The 19288-nt window shown below is 51.8% G+C and overlaps 2 protein-coding genes across 2 annotated transcripts in view; both read right to left on the bottom strand.

Annotated features, from left to right (window-relative positions):
• LOC135254508 (attractin-like) overlaps nt 1–13283 on the bottom strand; it is a 35574-nt gene extending 22291 nt beyond the window's left edge. Inside the window, exons 1-3 of the mRNA XM_064334719.1 lie at nt 13040–13283; nt 9435–9496; nt 1681–1759 (exon numbers count right to left, since the gene is read on the bottom strand). Of these exons, the coding sequence (XP_064190789.1) occupies nt 1681–1759; nt 9435–9496; nt 13040–13108 (210 nt within the window). The 5' untranslated portion in view covers nt 13109–13283. The remainder of the gene's footprint in view (nt 1–1680; nt 1760–9434; nt 9497–13039) is intronic.
• Nucleotides 13284–18766: 5483 nt separating this feature from the next.
• LOC135254507 (attractin-like) overlaps nt 18767–19288 on the bottom strand; it is a 76911-nt gene continuing 76389 nt past the window's right edge. The window contains exon 24 of the mRNA XM_064334717.1: nt 18767–19237. Within this exon, the coding sequence (XP_064190787.1) occupies nt 18782–19237 (456 nt within the window). The 3' untranslated portion in view covers nt 18767–18781. The remainder of the gene's footprint in view (nt 19238–19288) is intronic.

Here is a 19288-nt window from a genome sequence, read left to right as displayed (position 1 = left end):
TGCGGGCGGACATGTTTGTGTCTGCGACGGGCAGGGCTGGCAGAGAGAGAGTCCGGACTGCGGGCGGACATGTTTGTGTCTGCGACGGGCAGGGCTGGCAGAGAGAGAGTCCGGACTGCGGGCGGACATGTTTGTGTCTGCGACGGGCAGGGCTGGCAGAGACAGAGTCCGGACTGCGGGCGGACATGTTTGTGTCTGCGACGGGCAGGGCTGGCAGAGAGAGAGTCCGGACTGCGGGCGGACATGTTTGTGTCTGCGACGGGCAGGGCTGGCAGAGAGAGAGTGCGGACTGCGGGCGGACATGTTTGTGTCTGCGACGGGCAGGGCTGGCAGAGACAGAGTCCGGACTGCGGGCGGAGAGCTTTACGTGTCGCTGGATTGGCTCTCGGACGCTCAGCGCGCGAGCGGAGTGGCGGACTCTGTGGGGTGACGGAATGACAGCACTTAACTTTTATTTCCACCCCCACCCCCCCGACCCCCCCCGCGAGTCTGGGGAGCAGACCGAACGTCAGAACACACCTCTCACACGGTCGTATTCACGCTGAGTTTTGGGACGCGAGGCGCTGGAAGGGTGACCCGGGGTCACGGTTAAAACCCCAGCGCCCTGCGCGTCCCTCTCTCTCTCTCTCTCTTTACTCATCGCCTCTTACTGAGAGCCGGCGGCGGCGTCTGGTTTCCATGGCGACATCAATCAGCTCTCCAGCTGGGGGCACTCTGGCGGCGGCGACGGAAATTTAAAAAATTGGTATACGGTGCGCCCGCAGTTCCCCCCCCCCCCCTCCCTCCCTCCCTCCCCTCCACTCCACTCCACTCGCCTCCCCTCCCTCCTCCGTCTCTTTCCCTCTCTCTCCGTTTCTGGCTCAGCCCTGAAGGTCGCTGGGTAATGAGACGCAGCTGTTGTGCCTCCGCCGCGAGGGCCCCAACAGCAGACAACCACGCGCGACGCGGAGCGAGAGACACCCGCGGAGAGTAGAGAGAGAGAGAGAGAGAGAGAGAGAGAGAGAGAGAGAGAGAGAGGGAGGGAGGGGGAGATAGAGAGAGAGAGAGAGAAACGCAACTCAGCGTATCCGATCGTGGCCCCTGGACCAGCCCTGTGGGAGATGTCACGCCACACTTTGATAATTACTGCTAAAGAAACACTTTAGCACCACAGGAGCCAAAAATAAACAGATATTAACAGTGTTTAATCTCCTCTCCCCTCACCCCTGGAGCCCCTGCGTGCGATGGAGGGGACTCCAACACCGTGTGATTCAGACAGGCCGTACCCCACCGCCAGGGCATGCATTTCCCGATGTTATTCACCTTTTCAGTTTGAACTTCTTCTAACAGAGCCATCTCACCTCCTGGCCCGACTTATCGGCAGGATGTTACCCAGGTCAGCGTCATTACCCTTCTGCCCCCCTGCCCTCTACAAGAAAGAGCAACCAACGAGGGGGCCCCCTGCCACCCCCCCCCCCTCAACAGATCCAGACTACCCTCTGGGACAGGAAAGCAGACCAATAGGTCACCACTGGTGGAGGAAGCCCTTGATCCACCTCTGAGGAAGATAACTCAAGACGACTGTGGGGTTATGTCTCAATAGTGAACGTGAGTACTAACACCTGTCCCTTTCTTCCTTCCCCACGGGAGGGGTGGGGGGGTAGGGGGTGGTGGAGGGGGGGGGGGTATTAGAAAGCTCACCTCCCGGCGACGGGACGCCCAGCAGCTCTGTTTGATCTTCCACACCACGGCGGCCACCAGCAGCAGCGACAGGAAACAGCTGCGGAGAGAGGGGGGAAGGGGAGGAGTCAGTCAGCACACAGACCAATCACACGCCAATGAGAGAGAGGAGTCAGCGTGTAGACCAATCACACACAAATGAGACAGAAGGAGGAGTCAGTCAACATGCAGACAAATCACACCAATGAGGGAGAGAGAGGGAAGAGACAATCCGAATGCAGACCAATTCACACACCAAGAGAGATGGGGGGAGGAGTCAGTCAGACCAATCAAACACCAAACTCAGAGGGATGGACAGACCGCAAAAGGGAAGTCAGACACCATTCCGCTCATCCACAGTGAGAGCGCCATCTCCGTGTCCGGATGAGGCAGACCAGCCCAAGACAAATTCTATCTTGCCATTTTTCGAAAGGTGAGCAAAATAAATGAAAGCAATCAATGCACACATGACAGGTAGAACAGATAGTACCATGATTCTTTTGTTCAGAAGCCTCGCCAGGCCCATCAGAAGTACACCCTGGAGGCACTAATAAGGATAATGAGGTGATAACTCTCTGCAGCGTTGGGGGGGGGGGGGGCAACAGATGTTCACTTCTCTCAGGTCTGGAAACGTTCAGTCAAACCGAAGCTACAGTGCACCAAAGAGCCAAAATGGAGGTACTGAAGTGCACTGAAGATCCAAGATGGAAGGGCTGCAGTGTCTGAACTAAGGCGGTGGAGAGGACAGTAGAGCCGCAATGGAGGTACTAAAGTGCACTGAGGAGCCAAAGTGGAACTGTAGTGCAACGTAAAGCCTGGACTGAGGCAGTGTTGTGCACCGAAGAGCCAGAATGGAGCTGTACATGTGTCATCCTCAGTCTCAGGGTGACTTCAGGTGCTCACAGTTTCATAATTAGACACACTGCGTCCTGCTGGATCTCTAAATCTGCCACCCCAAAATATATTTTTACAGAAACACCACAACTGCAGCCAGCAGATAGACCATGATGTTCCATCTGAAAATGCAGGAACCGACCGCCAATATGAAACGAAAACAATACCTGAAAAACCTTTGGGGGGTAGGGGTGGAAATCTGGGTAAAAAGATCTGGCAGACATGCCTCCTAAACAGCCATAAAAAAGGCGACAGGACATCAGTCAGCGTTTCGCTCTGCAGCGGTGACCCCTGCGTCTTATCGGGCGAGCGGCTTATCGAAAGCGGACAGTGACTCAGCGCTCCTTCTGCCGCACGCATATAATCGTGTAGAGCGAGGGTGCGGGGGGGGGTACAGATTCGCCTCCATTAAACGACAGCCCCCCCTGCCCCCCCTCCCCCCAGAACAGACACACCGGGTCTTGGTTCGCCTACGGCGGCGGCGGCGGTCACGGTGAGAAACGAGAAGCGGACAGCCGGACCTCTTTCTGACACGGACACTGACGCGTGTGTCACACGACAGGAAATGTGCCCGTTTTTTTCGGGGCTTGTGCCCGTCCCCGTAAAAACGCACCTCTTCACGCGGCGCACGTGTCAAACACGCGAACCCCTGCACACCAGCGCTTCTCTTCTCCTCTCTGTAAACCTCACGCGGGTTTTCAGCGCTGCTCCAGCGCTAATGGCGGCTATTCGCTCCCTCACGTTGCTCTGTGAAATGCCACGTGCCGGGGGGGGGGGTGGGGGGGCTAGGTTTGGGGGCAGGAAATGAATACAGATCAGCCAGCGCGCTCAGTGGGGGCGCTCTTAAAAAAATCTTCCACCAGGAAACGGGCGCATTCAAAGCGTGCGCTCGCACCGTGTACTTAAGCAGAGGCTGATTAACCTGCCGGCTCCCTGCCTCCCGCACAGCCAAACGAGGCCAGAGGAAGCCGCGGGGACACGTTCACACACGAGGGGGGGGGCGGCCATTACCGCTGGATCTGCGGCGCGCGGCCGAGAGCATTAAAGGACAGGCGGCTCCGTTTTCTCTCGGACGGGCGACGCGTTCCCAGCAGCCCACGTTCTCTTCCCCGCACATTCTCGCCCCAGCGAATCGTCACCTTCCATCGCGCGGTTACGTAACCGTGGAGATTAATCGCTCCTTTGTCGCACTATTATGGTCTGTTGGCAGACTCAGAGCGTGTTGTTTTTTTCCTCAGTTGGCAGCAAAATTCCCCCTCTTCTTGAAGGATTTTGTCTGTTTGTGCAGAATTTTTGTACGTTTTCTTGTTTCAGGCAATCTCTGGATCGTGGCCCTGGGTGAACAACGAGGGCTTTTGTGTGCACGCTCTTCCAAAATAACCCCCCGAAGACTGGCCTGCGGGGTGGGGGCCTTGACTGCCCCCCCTCCCCTATACAGAGGTTAGATCTGCCTAAGAGGGTTGTGAGAGATGACAGCTGACTTTCTCTCTGGAGCGCCTTTAACAGGGAAAAGCTGCACTGTTAGACGTGCTGGATGCAGTCCGGTCAATACAGACGCTTTCAAAGGGGATTTTAGCAGGACAAAGACAGCGGCGTACTCGTGTTTGAGTGGCATGATCTGCACAGCTGTTATTACCGCAGTAAGCCGGCTGTGTGTCCCTCGATCCGTTAAAAACACCAGGATTTACACCTGACCGGAGGGGCTGAGGCCAGGCCGAAATCGGGACTGCGGTGCATTCTGGGATACGCTTGCTGAACGAGGGAACTGGGGGACGGCGGGGACTCCTCTCACGGAAGGACCCAGACGCTGGACCCCCCAAGTCTGAGCAGCACGCCACACGCAAGGTGTGACTGCGAGAGAGGAGGAAGAGATAAAGGAGGAGAAGGAAAGGAGGAGAGGAGTGAGAGTGGCCCCATCAACAGTCCTGGGGGCCAACCGGGGACGAATCCCGCTGCTGTTTCACTACGGCAGGAGGGACGGAGACGGGCGTCGCCCGGATTCCTGACCAATCCCGGCACTGTTCCGTCCACAGGCCTCCGGGATTCGTTCCCCCCGATGCTGAGCACGTTTTTCTTTCACCGTAAAAAAAAAAAAAAAAAAGCCTCGCCATTTTTATTTTTATTTATTTTTCCGCAGGAAAGAACCAAACTGGGGAATTTACAGAAGCCGTGATCAAAGCCATTCCACGGCGTCCTCCACTTTGACACTCAAGCGTCAGGTGAGAGGCTCAAGTGCTCGCTCAATCCAGAGGGGAAAAACGGACAAAAATGTGGGTGTGGGGGGACAGTCTGTCACTTTGCCATCGATTTTTCCTTTGCCACACTTGTCACGAAGGCCTTCGTCAGCCCCACTGTGAAACTGTATTCTTCGTAACCCAGCACGACCCCAGAGCGACCCCACACTGTCTCGATAAACAGCCCCCCAGCCGGGGGGGGGGGGGGTTAGGCAGAGGGAGTTAAAATGAGGCCGCAGGAGAACCAGCCTTCCCCACACAAAGTCCTTCCGGAAAAGACTTTCTCTGACTTTAGTTCTGCTGCTGCTCAGAAGAAAACTGTGAAGATTAAAATAATGGAAAATAAAGTTGTTTTTTTTCCTGCCACTTTTAGCCATGAGGAAACGGGGAGAATCGGCTTCTTTTAAACGGAACACTTGTTCAAAGCCCTCTTGGGGAAGTCTGCAAAGTGCTGTTTACCTGGTTGAGCATGCACACGCAGACACACACAGATGTGCACACAGACACACACACACACACACACACACATGCATGCACACAGACATACTCCCACACAGACACAGCCACACACACACACAGCCACACACACAGACACACATGCAGCAAGGGTTATGACACTCAGCGAGGGTTATGACACTCAGCGAGGGTTATGATGCTCAGCGGGGGTTATGATACTCAGCGAGGGTTATGATGCTCAGCGAGGGTTATGATACTCAGCGAGGGTTATGATACTCAGCGAGGGTTATGACACTCAGCGAGGGTTATGATACTCAGCGAGGGTTATGATGCTCAGCGAGGGTTATGATGCTCAGCGAGGGTTATGAAAGTGGAAACGCATCCGCTCGTTTCCTGTATTCAAGGTAACATCCAGCGATGATGTCATTCGATCGTGTGCAGTGTGCTCTCCCTCGCTCTCTGTTGCTAGGAGATCAATGTTATGGGATGCCAGGGCATCCACAGGGCTCTGTCCTTGGGCCTTTTCAGTGTTTACCCACGGCTCACATGGTGAAATATAACCTCAGTGTTAGAAGGTAATTAACTGAATTTTACGGACACTGCTAATTTATATTGGCGCGGTGTATTTGATAGCAGGATAAAAACCCCGGCACCTTCCTGACCTTAAAGACACCTACAAGAGCAAACCAGCACCGACTGGAGGAGAGACACTCCTCCCTGGTTCTTCATGTTGAAATTGCAAAAAGAAAAACTGAATTTAAAAAAAAACTGGTGATTTTGTTACATTTACCAGAAAGAAAGAAAGACAGAAAGAACGAAAAATACTCCTATGGATGGATGTAGGCGCCGAGTATCTGAAATTCGAACTGAATTGACGCTGAAATGGTTGAGGAAAAACGGTTGGCGCAGTTGTGAAAATGAAGCTGAACACCTGTCGCGTTCAGTGTGTCACGATGAATCATTCATATCTACAGCGCACTCGCAAAAAAAAAAAAAAAAATCTTCTGCAGTTTCTCCCGAGCTACCACTCCTGGGCTCTTACACAAAGGCGACAAAAGCCAGCTTCCATTTTCCTGCTCGTAGTAGCACAGATTACTGTGAGCACAAATAACTCTTAATTCTATCTTTTAAAAAGAGTATATCGTTCAAATCGGGGGACAGATTTAGAATGAGTTACGGGCTTCTGCACAAAGGAGGTGTGACATTTAAAAGGTATGAGACATCTCAGGTATGTTTTATTATTAATATTTATGGCGTCTAAAAGACTATTTCCCCCCAACCCCCCCACCTCCAGGCAAGGTCTGTGTGACTCCACATCTCGAAAAAGATTTTCTCAGATTGTCTCAATTCACAACGATCCTGTCATCTCCACAGGAGAGAAGGCAACAGATATTTGGCTGATATTTACCTAGCTTGTTAGCAAGAACAGCTGTTTTTCAGCTGTTTTTGATGGGTTTCTGTCTTACCCAGCTTCAGGTAATCTAAGGTAAACTTGCCGGTTCACCTTAATATTTGCAGGTAGAGGGAGAGCGAATATTCCATGCTGCGACTACTGGTCTACAACAATACACTAGAACAGAAAATAAATGCATTTTATTGATATTGCCATATACAAGGAATAAGATAACATTGCAGCTACAATCATTAAACGGTGATAAATATAAGTTTAATATTTTTTATAAATTGCTTAGTGATAGTCATTGGGCTGTTTACTATACAAGATATTTCTTGTGTACGATCTTTCTTGAACTTGCTTCACCTTGTAGTCGTGGTTGCTAAGCAACAAAGTTTTGAAGGAGCAACTATGGTTTCGCGCTGGGCTATTAGTTAATAACAGATTCCATATAGATTTTATATCAGGAAAGCGAAGTAAAATCTGTGTCCTATACACAAGGCTTTCGCAGAAGCTGAAACGACAGAACCTTTACCGAAAAAAACCCAGCTGAATGTGTTGCAAAAAAATCCCCTGTGGTGTGTCAATGTCACTTATGCAGAATACAGGCAATTCCTCCATATGAACCATTCATTCATCATCCGCGACAGTCCCTCCGGTCCGAGTCTGACACCAGGTCACTGCATTCACAAAGACGTTTATCTCTCTTCTTTTTTAAATGTGATTTCTATTGCTTTGGCTGTCGCAAATCCTAACCAGCAAGCGATTCACGTCAGTGATGAAAATCATTCCTATTGGTCACCGGCATTCTAGGAAAGTTGATTTAATTGGTTCATCGTCCCTTCTTTTTTTTTAACGTTTTAGCAACCGCACCACAGCTAAAGTGGCATTTAGCGCACTCTAAACGCACTGGCCTGACTTGCAGAACGGATAATGCTACTCAGAGCTCAGGGAAGCGATTGCCAGGTGAAGATCATAAAAGCGGAATACGATCACATATTGCATTCAGCAATTCACTAAAAACAAAAGCATTTAAGAATACCAAGTCAGGGAGAGCGTGTGGTGCCGACTGCCAATCCACATACAAGCCCCGCCCCTACCACTCCCCCCCCCCCCCCGCCTCTACCGCCAGGGGTTTGATTTCCAGCTATGGGCCTCTCTGCACAGCAATCCCACCTCCATCTGTACCCTTTCGCCACTTCCCCCCATCTGAATAAAGAGGGGAATAATACCGAAGGATGGATGGACTGCCCGCTCTCCTCTCAGAAAAAAAAAAAAAAGGAAATGAAATCAATCTGCGGTAATTCTGTAAAAGTGCACATCATCGGGTCCGAAGAGCTGATGGGGTTCATCTCATCCCCTCCCCCTCCCCCCCGCGAAAAAGCCCCACGGCATCAAGTGGGAAACAATTCGCTCAGCCAGAGGCACAATACCGTCCGCTCAAAAACACAGCACTTTTAGGCCCTGAAAATCACAGTGGGCGAGTATTCAAAATCAATTTGCAGGCTTTAACACGTGTAAAAAAAAAGCACTTTCCATGCAGGAAAATGCTCAGTGTCAAATCAATCTTGATAGAGTCCATTAAGTAAACAGTGAAAATTCTATTATGCATCATGCCGCATGTGTTTTTGTTGGTGCGTGCGAGAGTGTGTGTGTGTGTGTGTTAGTGATGGTAATTCTCCCGATAACAGTGACTCCAGCAGTACTTATGATGTGACTATCAGGTTGTGGGATGTTGGCTGTCTCAGGGCTGTGCATCTACGCCAGAATTATTCTACTTCTACTCCAACTCCCCCTCCAACTCCCCCCCCCATCCTGAACAAACCAAACAAGAAAATCAACTCAGCTGCATCACAGGCGTGGGGCAAACGGAAACGCCCTACCATCCCAAAAAAAAGAGTTCAGAGTAAGCACTGTCAGAGAAATCACTGAAGACTAGAACTAACTTAATGAAAAGTGTTTTTTCTTACAGAGAAGTAGAAGCTGAATTTTTCTATTAGTCCCAGGAGATGAGGCAAAGACACTTTAAGGAGTGAATCTTGCTTCTCAATACGTCAAGAAAAATGTGGACCGGTTTCACCCGAACAGTTAAACCGAATTTTATCCATCGGATTCATTTTTTAAATGCATTCCCATTATAGTTGTTTACTGCAAGGGTGCAATGAGGCATACAAACTTCCTGAAACTGCAAATACCATAATCCTCTGGTTTTGCATTCAGCCGTGCAGGGAGGAGAGGACGTGGGAGATATTAGAGAGAAGGGGAGGTGGAGGAGGTTAGAGTGGTGTGGGGAGGAAACAGAGGCTCTGGTGAATGGCGATGGGGCGTTAATAGAGGTTATGGCAGACGCTGGAGAGGGTGGAGGTGGAGATCTATGCATCCTGATTCAGTGTTTTGCTCCAAATGAGCCTGGTTCCTGGATCAATAACACATTTCAGCCTTTCCTACAGGCAAGCTAGGGTCAGAGAGCAGCTGCTATCCATAAACCATCTCATCTACACACACACAAACACACACGCACACGTACATGCACAAACCTACCCCCACACACACAGACTCCCACACACACACACACACACACACACACACACACACACACACACATACACATACACATACCCACACACACACAAATCCACCCACACAAACCCACCCACACACACACACATACACACACACACACACTTGGCATTTGTTTCTGTGACATCACGGTTAGCATTAGCAGCGGCAGGCCGCAGCCATAGAAGGGCCTCTCTCACCTGAAGAACGTGACAAAGAACTGCACCAGGTCCATGAAGTTACTGTGCTGGGAGAAGGCGATCTGGGGGAGGAGAGAGCAGAGAGAGAGAGAGAGACACTGTTAGCGGTTTGAGGAGAAACGCTAACGCCCAACGCTAACGCTACGTCCGCCACGAGAGAGAGAGGACGGAATCATCAGCGCACCCGCCTGAAATTCGGCGCGTTCCTGGCTTGTGCACTGACCTGTTCTCCCGTGAGTTCTTAAACATGACAGCACACCTGTAGTGCGATTTTATAACGCCCTCAATGGCACTAAATAATGCCAAAAGCCCTCATCATAAGCACAGATAAACCCGTGTGACCATCTTATAACAGCTGACATAAGGCTGTGAAGCATTATGACTCGCCTGTCACGCCATATCCTAAGAAACCCAGTCGTCATAATCAGGTTATTACATGAATGCGCATGGTTATTACAATGGGCATAATGCATACAATAGCACCAGCAATATTAAATGTTACATGAGACCAATTTCACGTGCAAATGAACTGCAAATCTCCTCAATATTTCAGTTTCAATTTCAGATTTTCCCCATTGCCAGCAAAATACTCAGTTCCCCTACAGGGGCTACAATTACTAACCCATTACCGGCATTTTTTTTTTTTTTTTTGTAAATTTTATATCCCTTTGTGCACTTTTTAAATTATGTTTCAACGGTATCGTTTCCAAGCCCAACCGCCAGCCACCTGAAACGGTCTGTTAAAAGCTCACAGCATGATCATTGAGGGAGAGAAAGCAGTTAGCGAGCTCAACAGAGAACCTCTTCGGGCCGCAGGGGATTCTGGGAAAGTTTCAGGGGAGACAAAGGATCCCAGGGACAGCGCGGAGGACAGAGTGGAGGAGAAGACTTTGGCGGTTAGAGAGATTGCAGAAATCCCACCGGCAGTTAGAAGGGAACGGGGGTTGCTCAATAAGGTGCCAGTCTGTTTTCGTGCTCGTTTTTTTTTTTACAGGTCACAATAACAGAGTCCAAAGCAGACGAGCAGATGGATATCAGCCTCAACACACACATGTTCTGGTCAGTAGGTCATTCGTCATTTGGAACAAGGGCTCCGACCAATCACACGTGGACATCTTCAGGGCCTGTGACCAATCGCGTGTGGACATCTTCAAATGTCTGTCACTAATTGTCTGTCAATAACTGGTAAAAGAAAAGCATCTAATATAGTTCCATAACAATGAATGTCCTTAAATAAACGTCCTCAGAGTTCTCAAACAAAGATCGTTGCTGGTCAAAATGTTGTTGGCACTGTGACATTTATTTCGGGAGCATGTACTGGTATTCCTTGTTTCTTAATTCAGACAAATAAAATCAAGAGTTACTTCCTTAGAGGAAACACACAGACTGGATGAGCTCAAACGTCAACAGAATTAGGACCCCGTGCGGACTGAACCCAGGCGATTGCGTTCTCTCTCTCTCTCTCCTAAACGGCTTCTGCGGCGAGTTCGCTCCACAACGCGAATGCTAAGGCCCAACGCGGCGAAGAACCCACCGCAAGCGTCAAACGAAGCTAATGAGTAACGGATTAAATCACCACAGAAAGACCGAGGGGGGGAGAAGGAGGGGTTTCTCCTGACACCAAACTCAGCCGTGCAGGTTTCTCCAGGGAGACCTGCATGAGAACGAACAAGGGAGAAACCGCAAGAGGAACCAAGGCTGTTTCCGTGGCGATTACCGTAGCTGAGTACAAGTTGTAGTTATTATTATTATTATTAACTGACTTGAGAAATTGTCACTGAAGATGAGTGCAATGGAGAGAGAAGAGATTCGGAGCCACTCAAACGGTAGCCTGGGAACTGACACAATCCTGCCCCCTGCTGTCTGAACACTGGTACTGCAGGAGACTCTGCAGCAATAACCCTCATACTCCCTCTCACACTCACACTCGCGCATTGGCATGCACGCACACACAGGCACACACGCACACACACTCATACGCACACACACACACGCCAAACCACTCATTATTACCCACGATGCAAAGCTGTTACACAACCTCCAGCAAACTGCTGATATGCGAAATATCACACGGGCTCAAGTAATGGATCTGAACAATGCCCCCAAAGCATTGTGGGAAAAAGGAGACGGTGAGAAATTCAATATTTAGCAGGTACACTGGTGATTACATAAACACACCGCGAGGGAAGGAGACAGCTGTGCTTCTCAACAAACCTAAAAAAAAGTAGAGCTTGGGGTTTTTTTTTCCCTGGTATCCGAGAAATGTGATTCACCGCAGCACAGACCTGCGATTCTTTGACATACCAATGAAGCAATTTAACAGATTTTAAAAACAGAAGCATGTACCTACATGCAGTATTGAATAATTCCCATTAGCCAACGTAAACACGTTGTGAAGTAGAAAATGTTGAAATGCAGTTCATTTTATGCCATTATCACGCATCATTATTAAAAAGCCTAATTTGATATTTGCCTGAATGAGCCCCAGACTCTCTCACACACACACACACACACACACACACACTCACGCACACACACACACACACACACACACACACACACAGGCCCTCCTGCCCCGTTTCCCAAATCAAATCCAAACCGCTCATTATTACGCACGATGCAAAACGGATACCCAACCTAGCCAAGCGAAGTGCTGACACACGGAACACCACACTGGCCCGGGTAACGGGTCTGAATACCGGCCCCAAAGCGCTGCGGGGGGGGGGGGAAAGACACCCACGAGCACTTCAGCACCGTACGAGACAGCGCGGATCCTGCCGGAAGCTTCCGCGAAGACGGGACAGGCCTAGACGGCTCCACATCAGGTTCCCCATTTTGGCCTGCGCCTGCGTTGCCCAACGCAAACAAGCGAAGACACAAACTTTTAAACAATCCCGTCGCTGCTGACAAACGCACAATTTCCACCAATCAAGAGTCCGCAGCAGCTGAAGAATATTCAAGACACAAAACACAGGCCAGCAATAAGCCACCTTCGAAGAAACTTTTGTACCGGCAGTCAGAAACGTTACACCACACGAGCCGCCGTTAGCGTAGCTGATGCTAAACGTCGTTGCCATGGTACAGCCGACTCCAGCCCTGTTCTCATACTTCGCGCAGGGGGACTTTTAACACAAACGCAGGCTGCGATTAGCAAAACAAACCCGGGCGCTAGGCAGAAGGAAGGGCAGGTGAAGATGTCGGCGCTCCCCGCCGCTAAACCCCAGCCTAAAGACGTCCACTGACAACACGCCATCGTAGCGAGCACCGCCAGGCACAAAGTCCTCAGATCACTGACCCACGGTCCTGCCAATAGTTAATAAACAAAAAAAAAAAGTAGCAAAAAAAAAAATCAGCAGCACTGCGAACCAACCAACGGGTCACTTCTTTCTCAGTGCCAACCGTACCCCACAACCCGCCAGCAACCCGCCAACCCGCTCCCCCAAGCCCCCCCCCCCGCCCCCAAGTCCTGAGAACTTCCAGGAAAACATCAGGAGCAGCAGCGACCAGCGGAAAGGAGAGCAGCCGTGTAAAAAAAACCGCGAGCGTCCCGGGGAAGGGGGGGGGGGGGGGGGGGGGGGGGGGAGGGGAGGGGGGTTAGAACTTACGCCGATAGCCGCGCAGAGGCAGGAAACGCAGAAGAGGACGGCGACGGTGAACACCGCCGCCGCGTTCATCGTGGTGCGGTCGCGGGCGCGGTCACGGTCCGGGGGGGTGGCGGGGCACGGGCCGCCGCCGCCAGCCGCCAGCCGCCAACGGACCGCGCGGCTCAGAGCTCCGACTCCGGGGGGCTGAGCGCGTCTCACACGGGCCGCGGAGAAAGAGACGAGAGAGGGAGCGAGAGAGAGAGAGAGAGAGGGAGAGAGAGAGAGAGGGAGGGAGGGAGGGAGGGGACAGGAAGTAAGGCGGGGGGAGAGGGGGGGATTGCGCACAATAATAAAGCGAGAAACGGAGAGAAGAGCCAAACCGCTACTTCCCCCTGTCCCTTCCTCTCCCTCCCTCCCTCCCTCTCACACAGGACTGAGGTATTAAGAAAGAGCCTCTTTCTCTCTTTCTCTGCTGATTCCGCCCATTTCCACACCCCTCCCCAAAATAAGCATCGCTGTTAAAGGGTCCCAGCTCCACTCCAAACGCGCAGGACTGCCACCATGCTGTAATGTACACAAACACACACACACACTCACACACAGAGACACATTCACACACACACACACACACACTTGCTCAGACACACACACACACACAGAGACACACTCACACACACACACACACACACACACACACTCGCTCAGACACACACACACTCTCTCTCGCACACGCACAAACACAAACATACGCAGACACACACACACACACACTCTCTCTCTCTCACACACACACACACACACAGCTCACCAGTGTGTTCAGTGAGAGAGCTATCCCATGTGAAGGCCATAACAGCTCTCAGCTGGCATGAAGGCCTTAAACACAAAGAGAAAACATCCAAAGCTCCCTCTTGTACAGAGTGCTACACCGGATAAGGGATTCTGGGTAATTTACGGCTGTAACCGGTGATTTTCCCATCGTGACCTGCAAAGAGTGGCATGGGAGACCGTCGTCCTGAGAGGAAGTCTGACAGTTAACAATTGCCGAAAAGGAAAACACAAAACCGCGAAAAGATTTATCATCACAAACCGGTCCGAGATAAAAAAAAACATGGGCGAAACCGCGATGAAAACAGTATCTTTTTGTGTCTCCCGTGAAGCTGAGAGTCGATATAATTTAACACAATAAAAGCCTGGTAAAAGACACGATAAAAGTCTGGTAAAATACACAATAAAAGCCTGGTAAAAGCTTGGCATTAGCACTGAGAAAGACTCCCAGCCAGCCCCTGTGAAACACAGACTCAGCACGTTGTCATTTCCAGGCACAGGGAACAGAAATCTGGTTTGAATTAACTCCGCGTCGGACGCGAAAAGCTGGAAGTGGCAGTTGGGAGCGCAGATGAACCTGCGGCTAACGCAGCTAGCGCCTGAATCCGCTCGAATCTACTGAGGATGAGACGACGACCTCAATCCCTCAACTGCAGTCAGTCATCCTTCTCCTCCTATGTCAGAAACCCTGAAAATTCAGCCTAATTTGCACAACCGTACCCAGAATTTTTTTTTAATGTAACTGTGGCAGACAGCAAACTATTTTAGTGTACCATAGGACCTGAACAAGCTTGAAAATGAAGCATCTTCCTGCGACTTCATATTCAATCTGTGCAATCTGAAGCAGCCACTTATCGTATGTTTTGGAGGAGACAGCACAGGCCTCTCTGCGTGGTCTTTATTGAAATTTATGGCCGAGGTTGCAGAAATAAACACAGCTGGAGAACGTAAACGCCACGGCCTCTCTTCACCGGCTCGGGAAGCAGAACTTCAGTGTGAGAAATCCTCAGTGTTACTGACAGACGCGTTTAAGACAAAATCTGTTCGTTCAGGACTCACTAACGAACCCCTCAGTCTCCCCAACAACCCCAGTCTCCCCAAACAACGCCTAACCTCCCTGGGTGACCCCTGACCCACCCGGATGACCTTTCACCTGCCCGAACGACCCACGCACCTAATGACTGGAGAAGTCAGGGCGTTCCACAGAGAGACAAACTTCAAGTGAGAACTGGGCCCTGTGCACTTTAAACAGCCGAAACGCCATGCAGCCACAGGACAGCAGCTGTTTACACAACCAACCCCCCCCCCCCCCCCAAAAAAATCAACTCAGACACTGTTCACAAGAAAACAGAAGTGAGAAAGTCGCGCAAATACAATAACAAACTGCAATCGGCTGAACCTAAGGCACGGGGGAGTTGGTGTGCAGGTCGACGCGAAGCATGCTGGCACCGAATCGCACAATGTACACACGCACAGAAAACAGTAACACACAGCAGTCCCACAACATAGCACGCACTCGGCTAGCCTCTCTCAGAGAGCAGCTCGAAACCCACTTCCTGCGACATGTGAAAGCACTTAGGAAAAGAAACGCAGCCAGGAAACGCAGAGTATTTGAGGGATTTGAGGAAGGCTATGCTCCGCTCAGACACATGTTCCCCGTTAACATTCCTGGTAGCTCCTCCTGTTTTTCTCCTCCCTGTCCTGCCGTTTACCGCGCCTAAACGAGCGGCAGGGGCGACCCCGGACCCCTCCGCCCGGAGGGACCCCCCCCCACCCACCCCCTCCTCCACGGTAACCTTACTGTCATTGGCTGACATCCCGCTTAGCCCCTCCGAAAACTCCATCGCGCTCGGACAGAGACCACAGAAGAAGAACTCAAACCCAAACCCCAAACCCCAGAGCGGTTACCTCGCTGACGATGGGCTACTCCTCCATTTAGGGACAGGGGAGGGACGGGGGGACGGAAGATGGGAAAGATGGAGGGAGGAAAAAAAACAAAAATGAAAAGGAAAAGAAATCCGGAGGCGAGCGACGGCGGGCGGCGCAGCGGCTGTGGGACGGATCGGCGCAGGCACGTGGGACCCCGACGCAGATTCGGGGCGCTCTCCGAGTCTCCCCTCCCACACGGCCAGCGGGACGGAGAGCACCTGGAACTGAGCGTGTGCGGGCGGTACGGGGGGGGGGGGGGGTTGGGCTGCCAAATCACTTCCAGAAGGCCAGGGCCAGGGAACAGGCAGCACTCAATGTGAAAGCTGAGCCCTCCAGCAAGAATACACACACACACACACGCACACACGCACACACGCACACACACAGACACGCGCACACACACACACACACACACACAACACACACCCGCCACACAGCACACACACACACACACGACACACACGCGCACACACACACACACACGCATACACGCACACGCGCGCACGCACACACACACATACAGACAGACACACACGACAGTAACAGGCAGGTCTGTTGGGGAGCATCCACCCGGATGGTGTGTGCGGTGATGAGATTGTTTTTATTGCTGGGGCCTGATGTTCCCATGCTGGAGACAGACCCTGGGGGGGGGGGGGGGGGTCAGAAGGGGGGGGGGGGCTGTGAGGGACTTGATCCCTACAGCCACCTCTCCTCCTCCTCCTCCTCCTGAACATCATTTCCTCTTGAAATGACTCAGTCTTATGACCCGGCTCCCGGCCACAACAAAAATGGAGACACACACAATATAATACACAATATTTATTATTGAAAAGTATACGACTAAGTGAACGCGTGACAATAGTGCAACGGGAAGTGACGATCAGTAAATCAGTAGCATACGTGAGCGTGGATGAAATGGGAAGTGCGGTGAGGTGGGTGTTGGTACGGTGGGAGATAAAGAAACAGAAAGCGAAACACCAAACAAAGAGAGAAGGTGCTTGGGAGAGAGGAGCAGGCCACACTTTTTAAGGCTACAGGGCGGGAGAACCCAGACCAGCTGTCCCCGAATCATCCTCACGGCTCTCAGGGCCCGCGGAAGGCTACCTGTTTAGACACAGAACGACAGAAAGGCTGCATTCAGACCGGATCAGCCAGCACGCCACCGTCCCGCGGGGCTGTGCGGAGGTGTGCGGGGCTGTCCGGAGGTGTGCGGAGGTGTGGGCGTGTCACTGCACAGCCCATCCGAAGGAAGTCTCTTACTGTCGTTATTTTGCAACGTAGACCGCAAGCCAGGCGCAGACGTCGAAGCCGGGCGCACGGCTCACGTGATTGGCCATGCCGCGGCGTGACGTCTGGGTTGCGTCACGGCAACCGTTGATTCCGGTTCTGGTTTCCTCCCGCACGGCCGCGGCGGTTCTGTTCCACACCCCGTGCGGTCCCCGCTCCCGCAGCCTGAACGCACCACCCCCATTCAAACGAACGGGAGGACCGCCATTTACCCCCCGCGTTGCCGGACTGTGTCTGAATGTGGCCTAAGGCTCATAGTCCAGTCCTGACAGACACAGCCAGAGGGACGACACACCCAGGCTGCTTACATTTTTACATACAATCAATTTGCGCAGCTGGATTTTTTTATTTTTATATTTTTTTTTTACTGAAGTCCAGGTTAAGTACAGTGCCAATGGCAATGCCCCAAGCTGGCATTCAAACCCGCAACCTCTGGTTTTACTGATCCAGTCCCCTAACAGGTGTTTAGGGGATGCTGGCCAGGTGAATCAGCCACACGTCCAGAGATTTGCTACAGTGTTTAAAATGTATTCCGGCCGACAGCCAATGGGGGTCACAGACACAAGGGCCTAGGAAGGCACGATCAATCGAGCCCCGATTCAAACCGCTTAGCGGTACAAAAAAAAAAGAATCAAACTCTCTCTGCTTTCTGACTGAGGAGCGAACGAGAAGAGACCGGAAAAAAAGAATAAAATACATTTTTAAAAGTACATCAAAAGAACGAAAGAATGTGGACTTGTGACGGAACCGTGGGAGGGGGCACACATCCGGATCCGTGCGGCTTTGGGTGCGGGACCGTTTTCCTTTTCCAAAACTGAATTTCCTGGATCAAGCCGACTTCGGTGACTACAGAAAAAACTCTGTGCTCCGCCCTCTTCACAGTCTCCTCTCTGTACGCTAACGTTCGCCACGGCCGCCGTCCTCGCGCAGCCACACGCAAACACGCCACTAGCCAGCCGGGCGCTCCCCCCCCACCGCACGCAGCCACCCAACCAACCAACAGTCGCAGCGAAAATTACCGTCGAAACCGACAAGTAGAACAGGCATCCAAATTCTACCGTTGACGGACGAAGACGTTACACGAAAGCTTGCTGTTGAGTAACTGCAGAACAGCATGACTGCTTGTTTGATTAAATCTGTTTCAGCAGTGGTAGCTCCCTGTTTTATGGCGGTGATTGAATCAAAATAGCATGTTGGGGTTGCTACGAAGTCATAACTGCTCGTTGGAGAGTGCTGAACACAAGTGATGTTGTCGGGGACGATGGAGTCAACTCTCGTTGCAGCAGGCTGTCCTCCTTGATGGACAGGCAGGCGGATGGGGAGACAGCACCAGCCAGGCCGACAGGCGACAGGCAGGCAGCAGAGACAGGCAGACAGGCAGGCATACAGATAGACAGGCAGCAGGCAGGCAGGCAGACAGCAGGCAGACAGGAAGGCAGACAGACAGGCAGGCAGGCAGGCAGGCAGGCAGGCAGGCAGGCAGGCAGGCAGGCAGGCAGGCAGACAGATAGACAGGCAGGCAGGCAGGCAGGCAGACAGACAGAGAGACAGACAGGAAGGCAGACAGACAGACAGGCAGGCAGGCAGGCAGGCAGACAGGCAGACAGGCAGACAGACAGACAGACAGACAGACAGGCAGAGAAACAGACAAAGAGAGAGAGATGAAGGAAGGAACAAGTAAGTTATCAGAGGCCCCAGAGCCAGAGATATAATCAGACACATTCATCCGCACGCACACACACACGCACACACACACGCACGCACGCACGCACGCACGCACGCACGCACGCACGCACGCACGCACACACGCACGCACACACGCACGCACGCACACACAAACACAGATGCACACACAAACACAGATGCACACATCCACACACACAAACACATACACAAGCACGTGCACTCACACACAAACACAGATGCACACATCCGCACACACACACACACACACACACACACAAACACACATTCTCTCATACACACACACACACGCATGTGCACGCACACACACACACAAACACAAGCACGTGCACTCACACACAAACACAGATGCACACATCCACATACACACACACACACACACACACACACCTTACCTGCAAAGCTGATGGCCCAGGTGATGTTGAGGTTGAAGTTCTTGGAAGCGTTGATGAACATGTGCAGGTCACGGTTTTGCTGAAAGAGGAACAGGCATTTAGGGTGAACTCCAACGGGCCCATTATCTCC

This window comes from Anguilla rostrata, chromosome 5 (assembly GCF_018555375.3).
Source record: "Anguilla rostrata isolate EN2019 chromosome 5, ASM1855537v3, whole genome shotgun sequence".
Classification (NCBI taxonomy): domain Eukaryota; kingdom Metazoa; phylum Chordata; class Actinopteri; order Anguilliformes; family Anguillidae; genus Anguilla; species Anguilla rostrata.
This window is presented reverse-complemented; position numbering and strand designations above follow the sequence as displayed.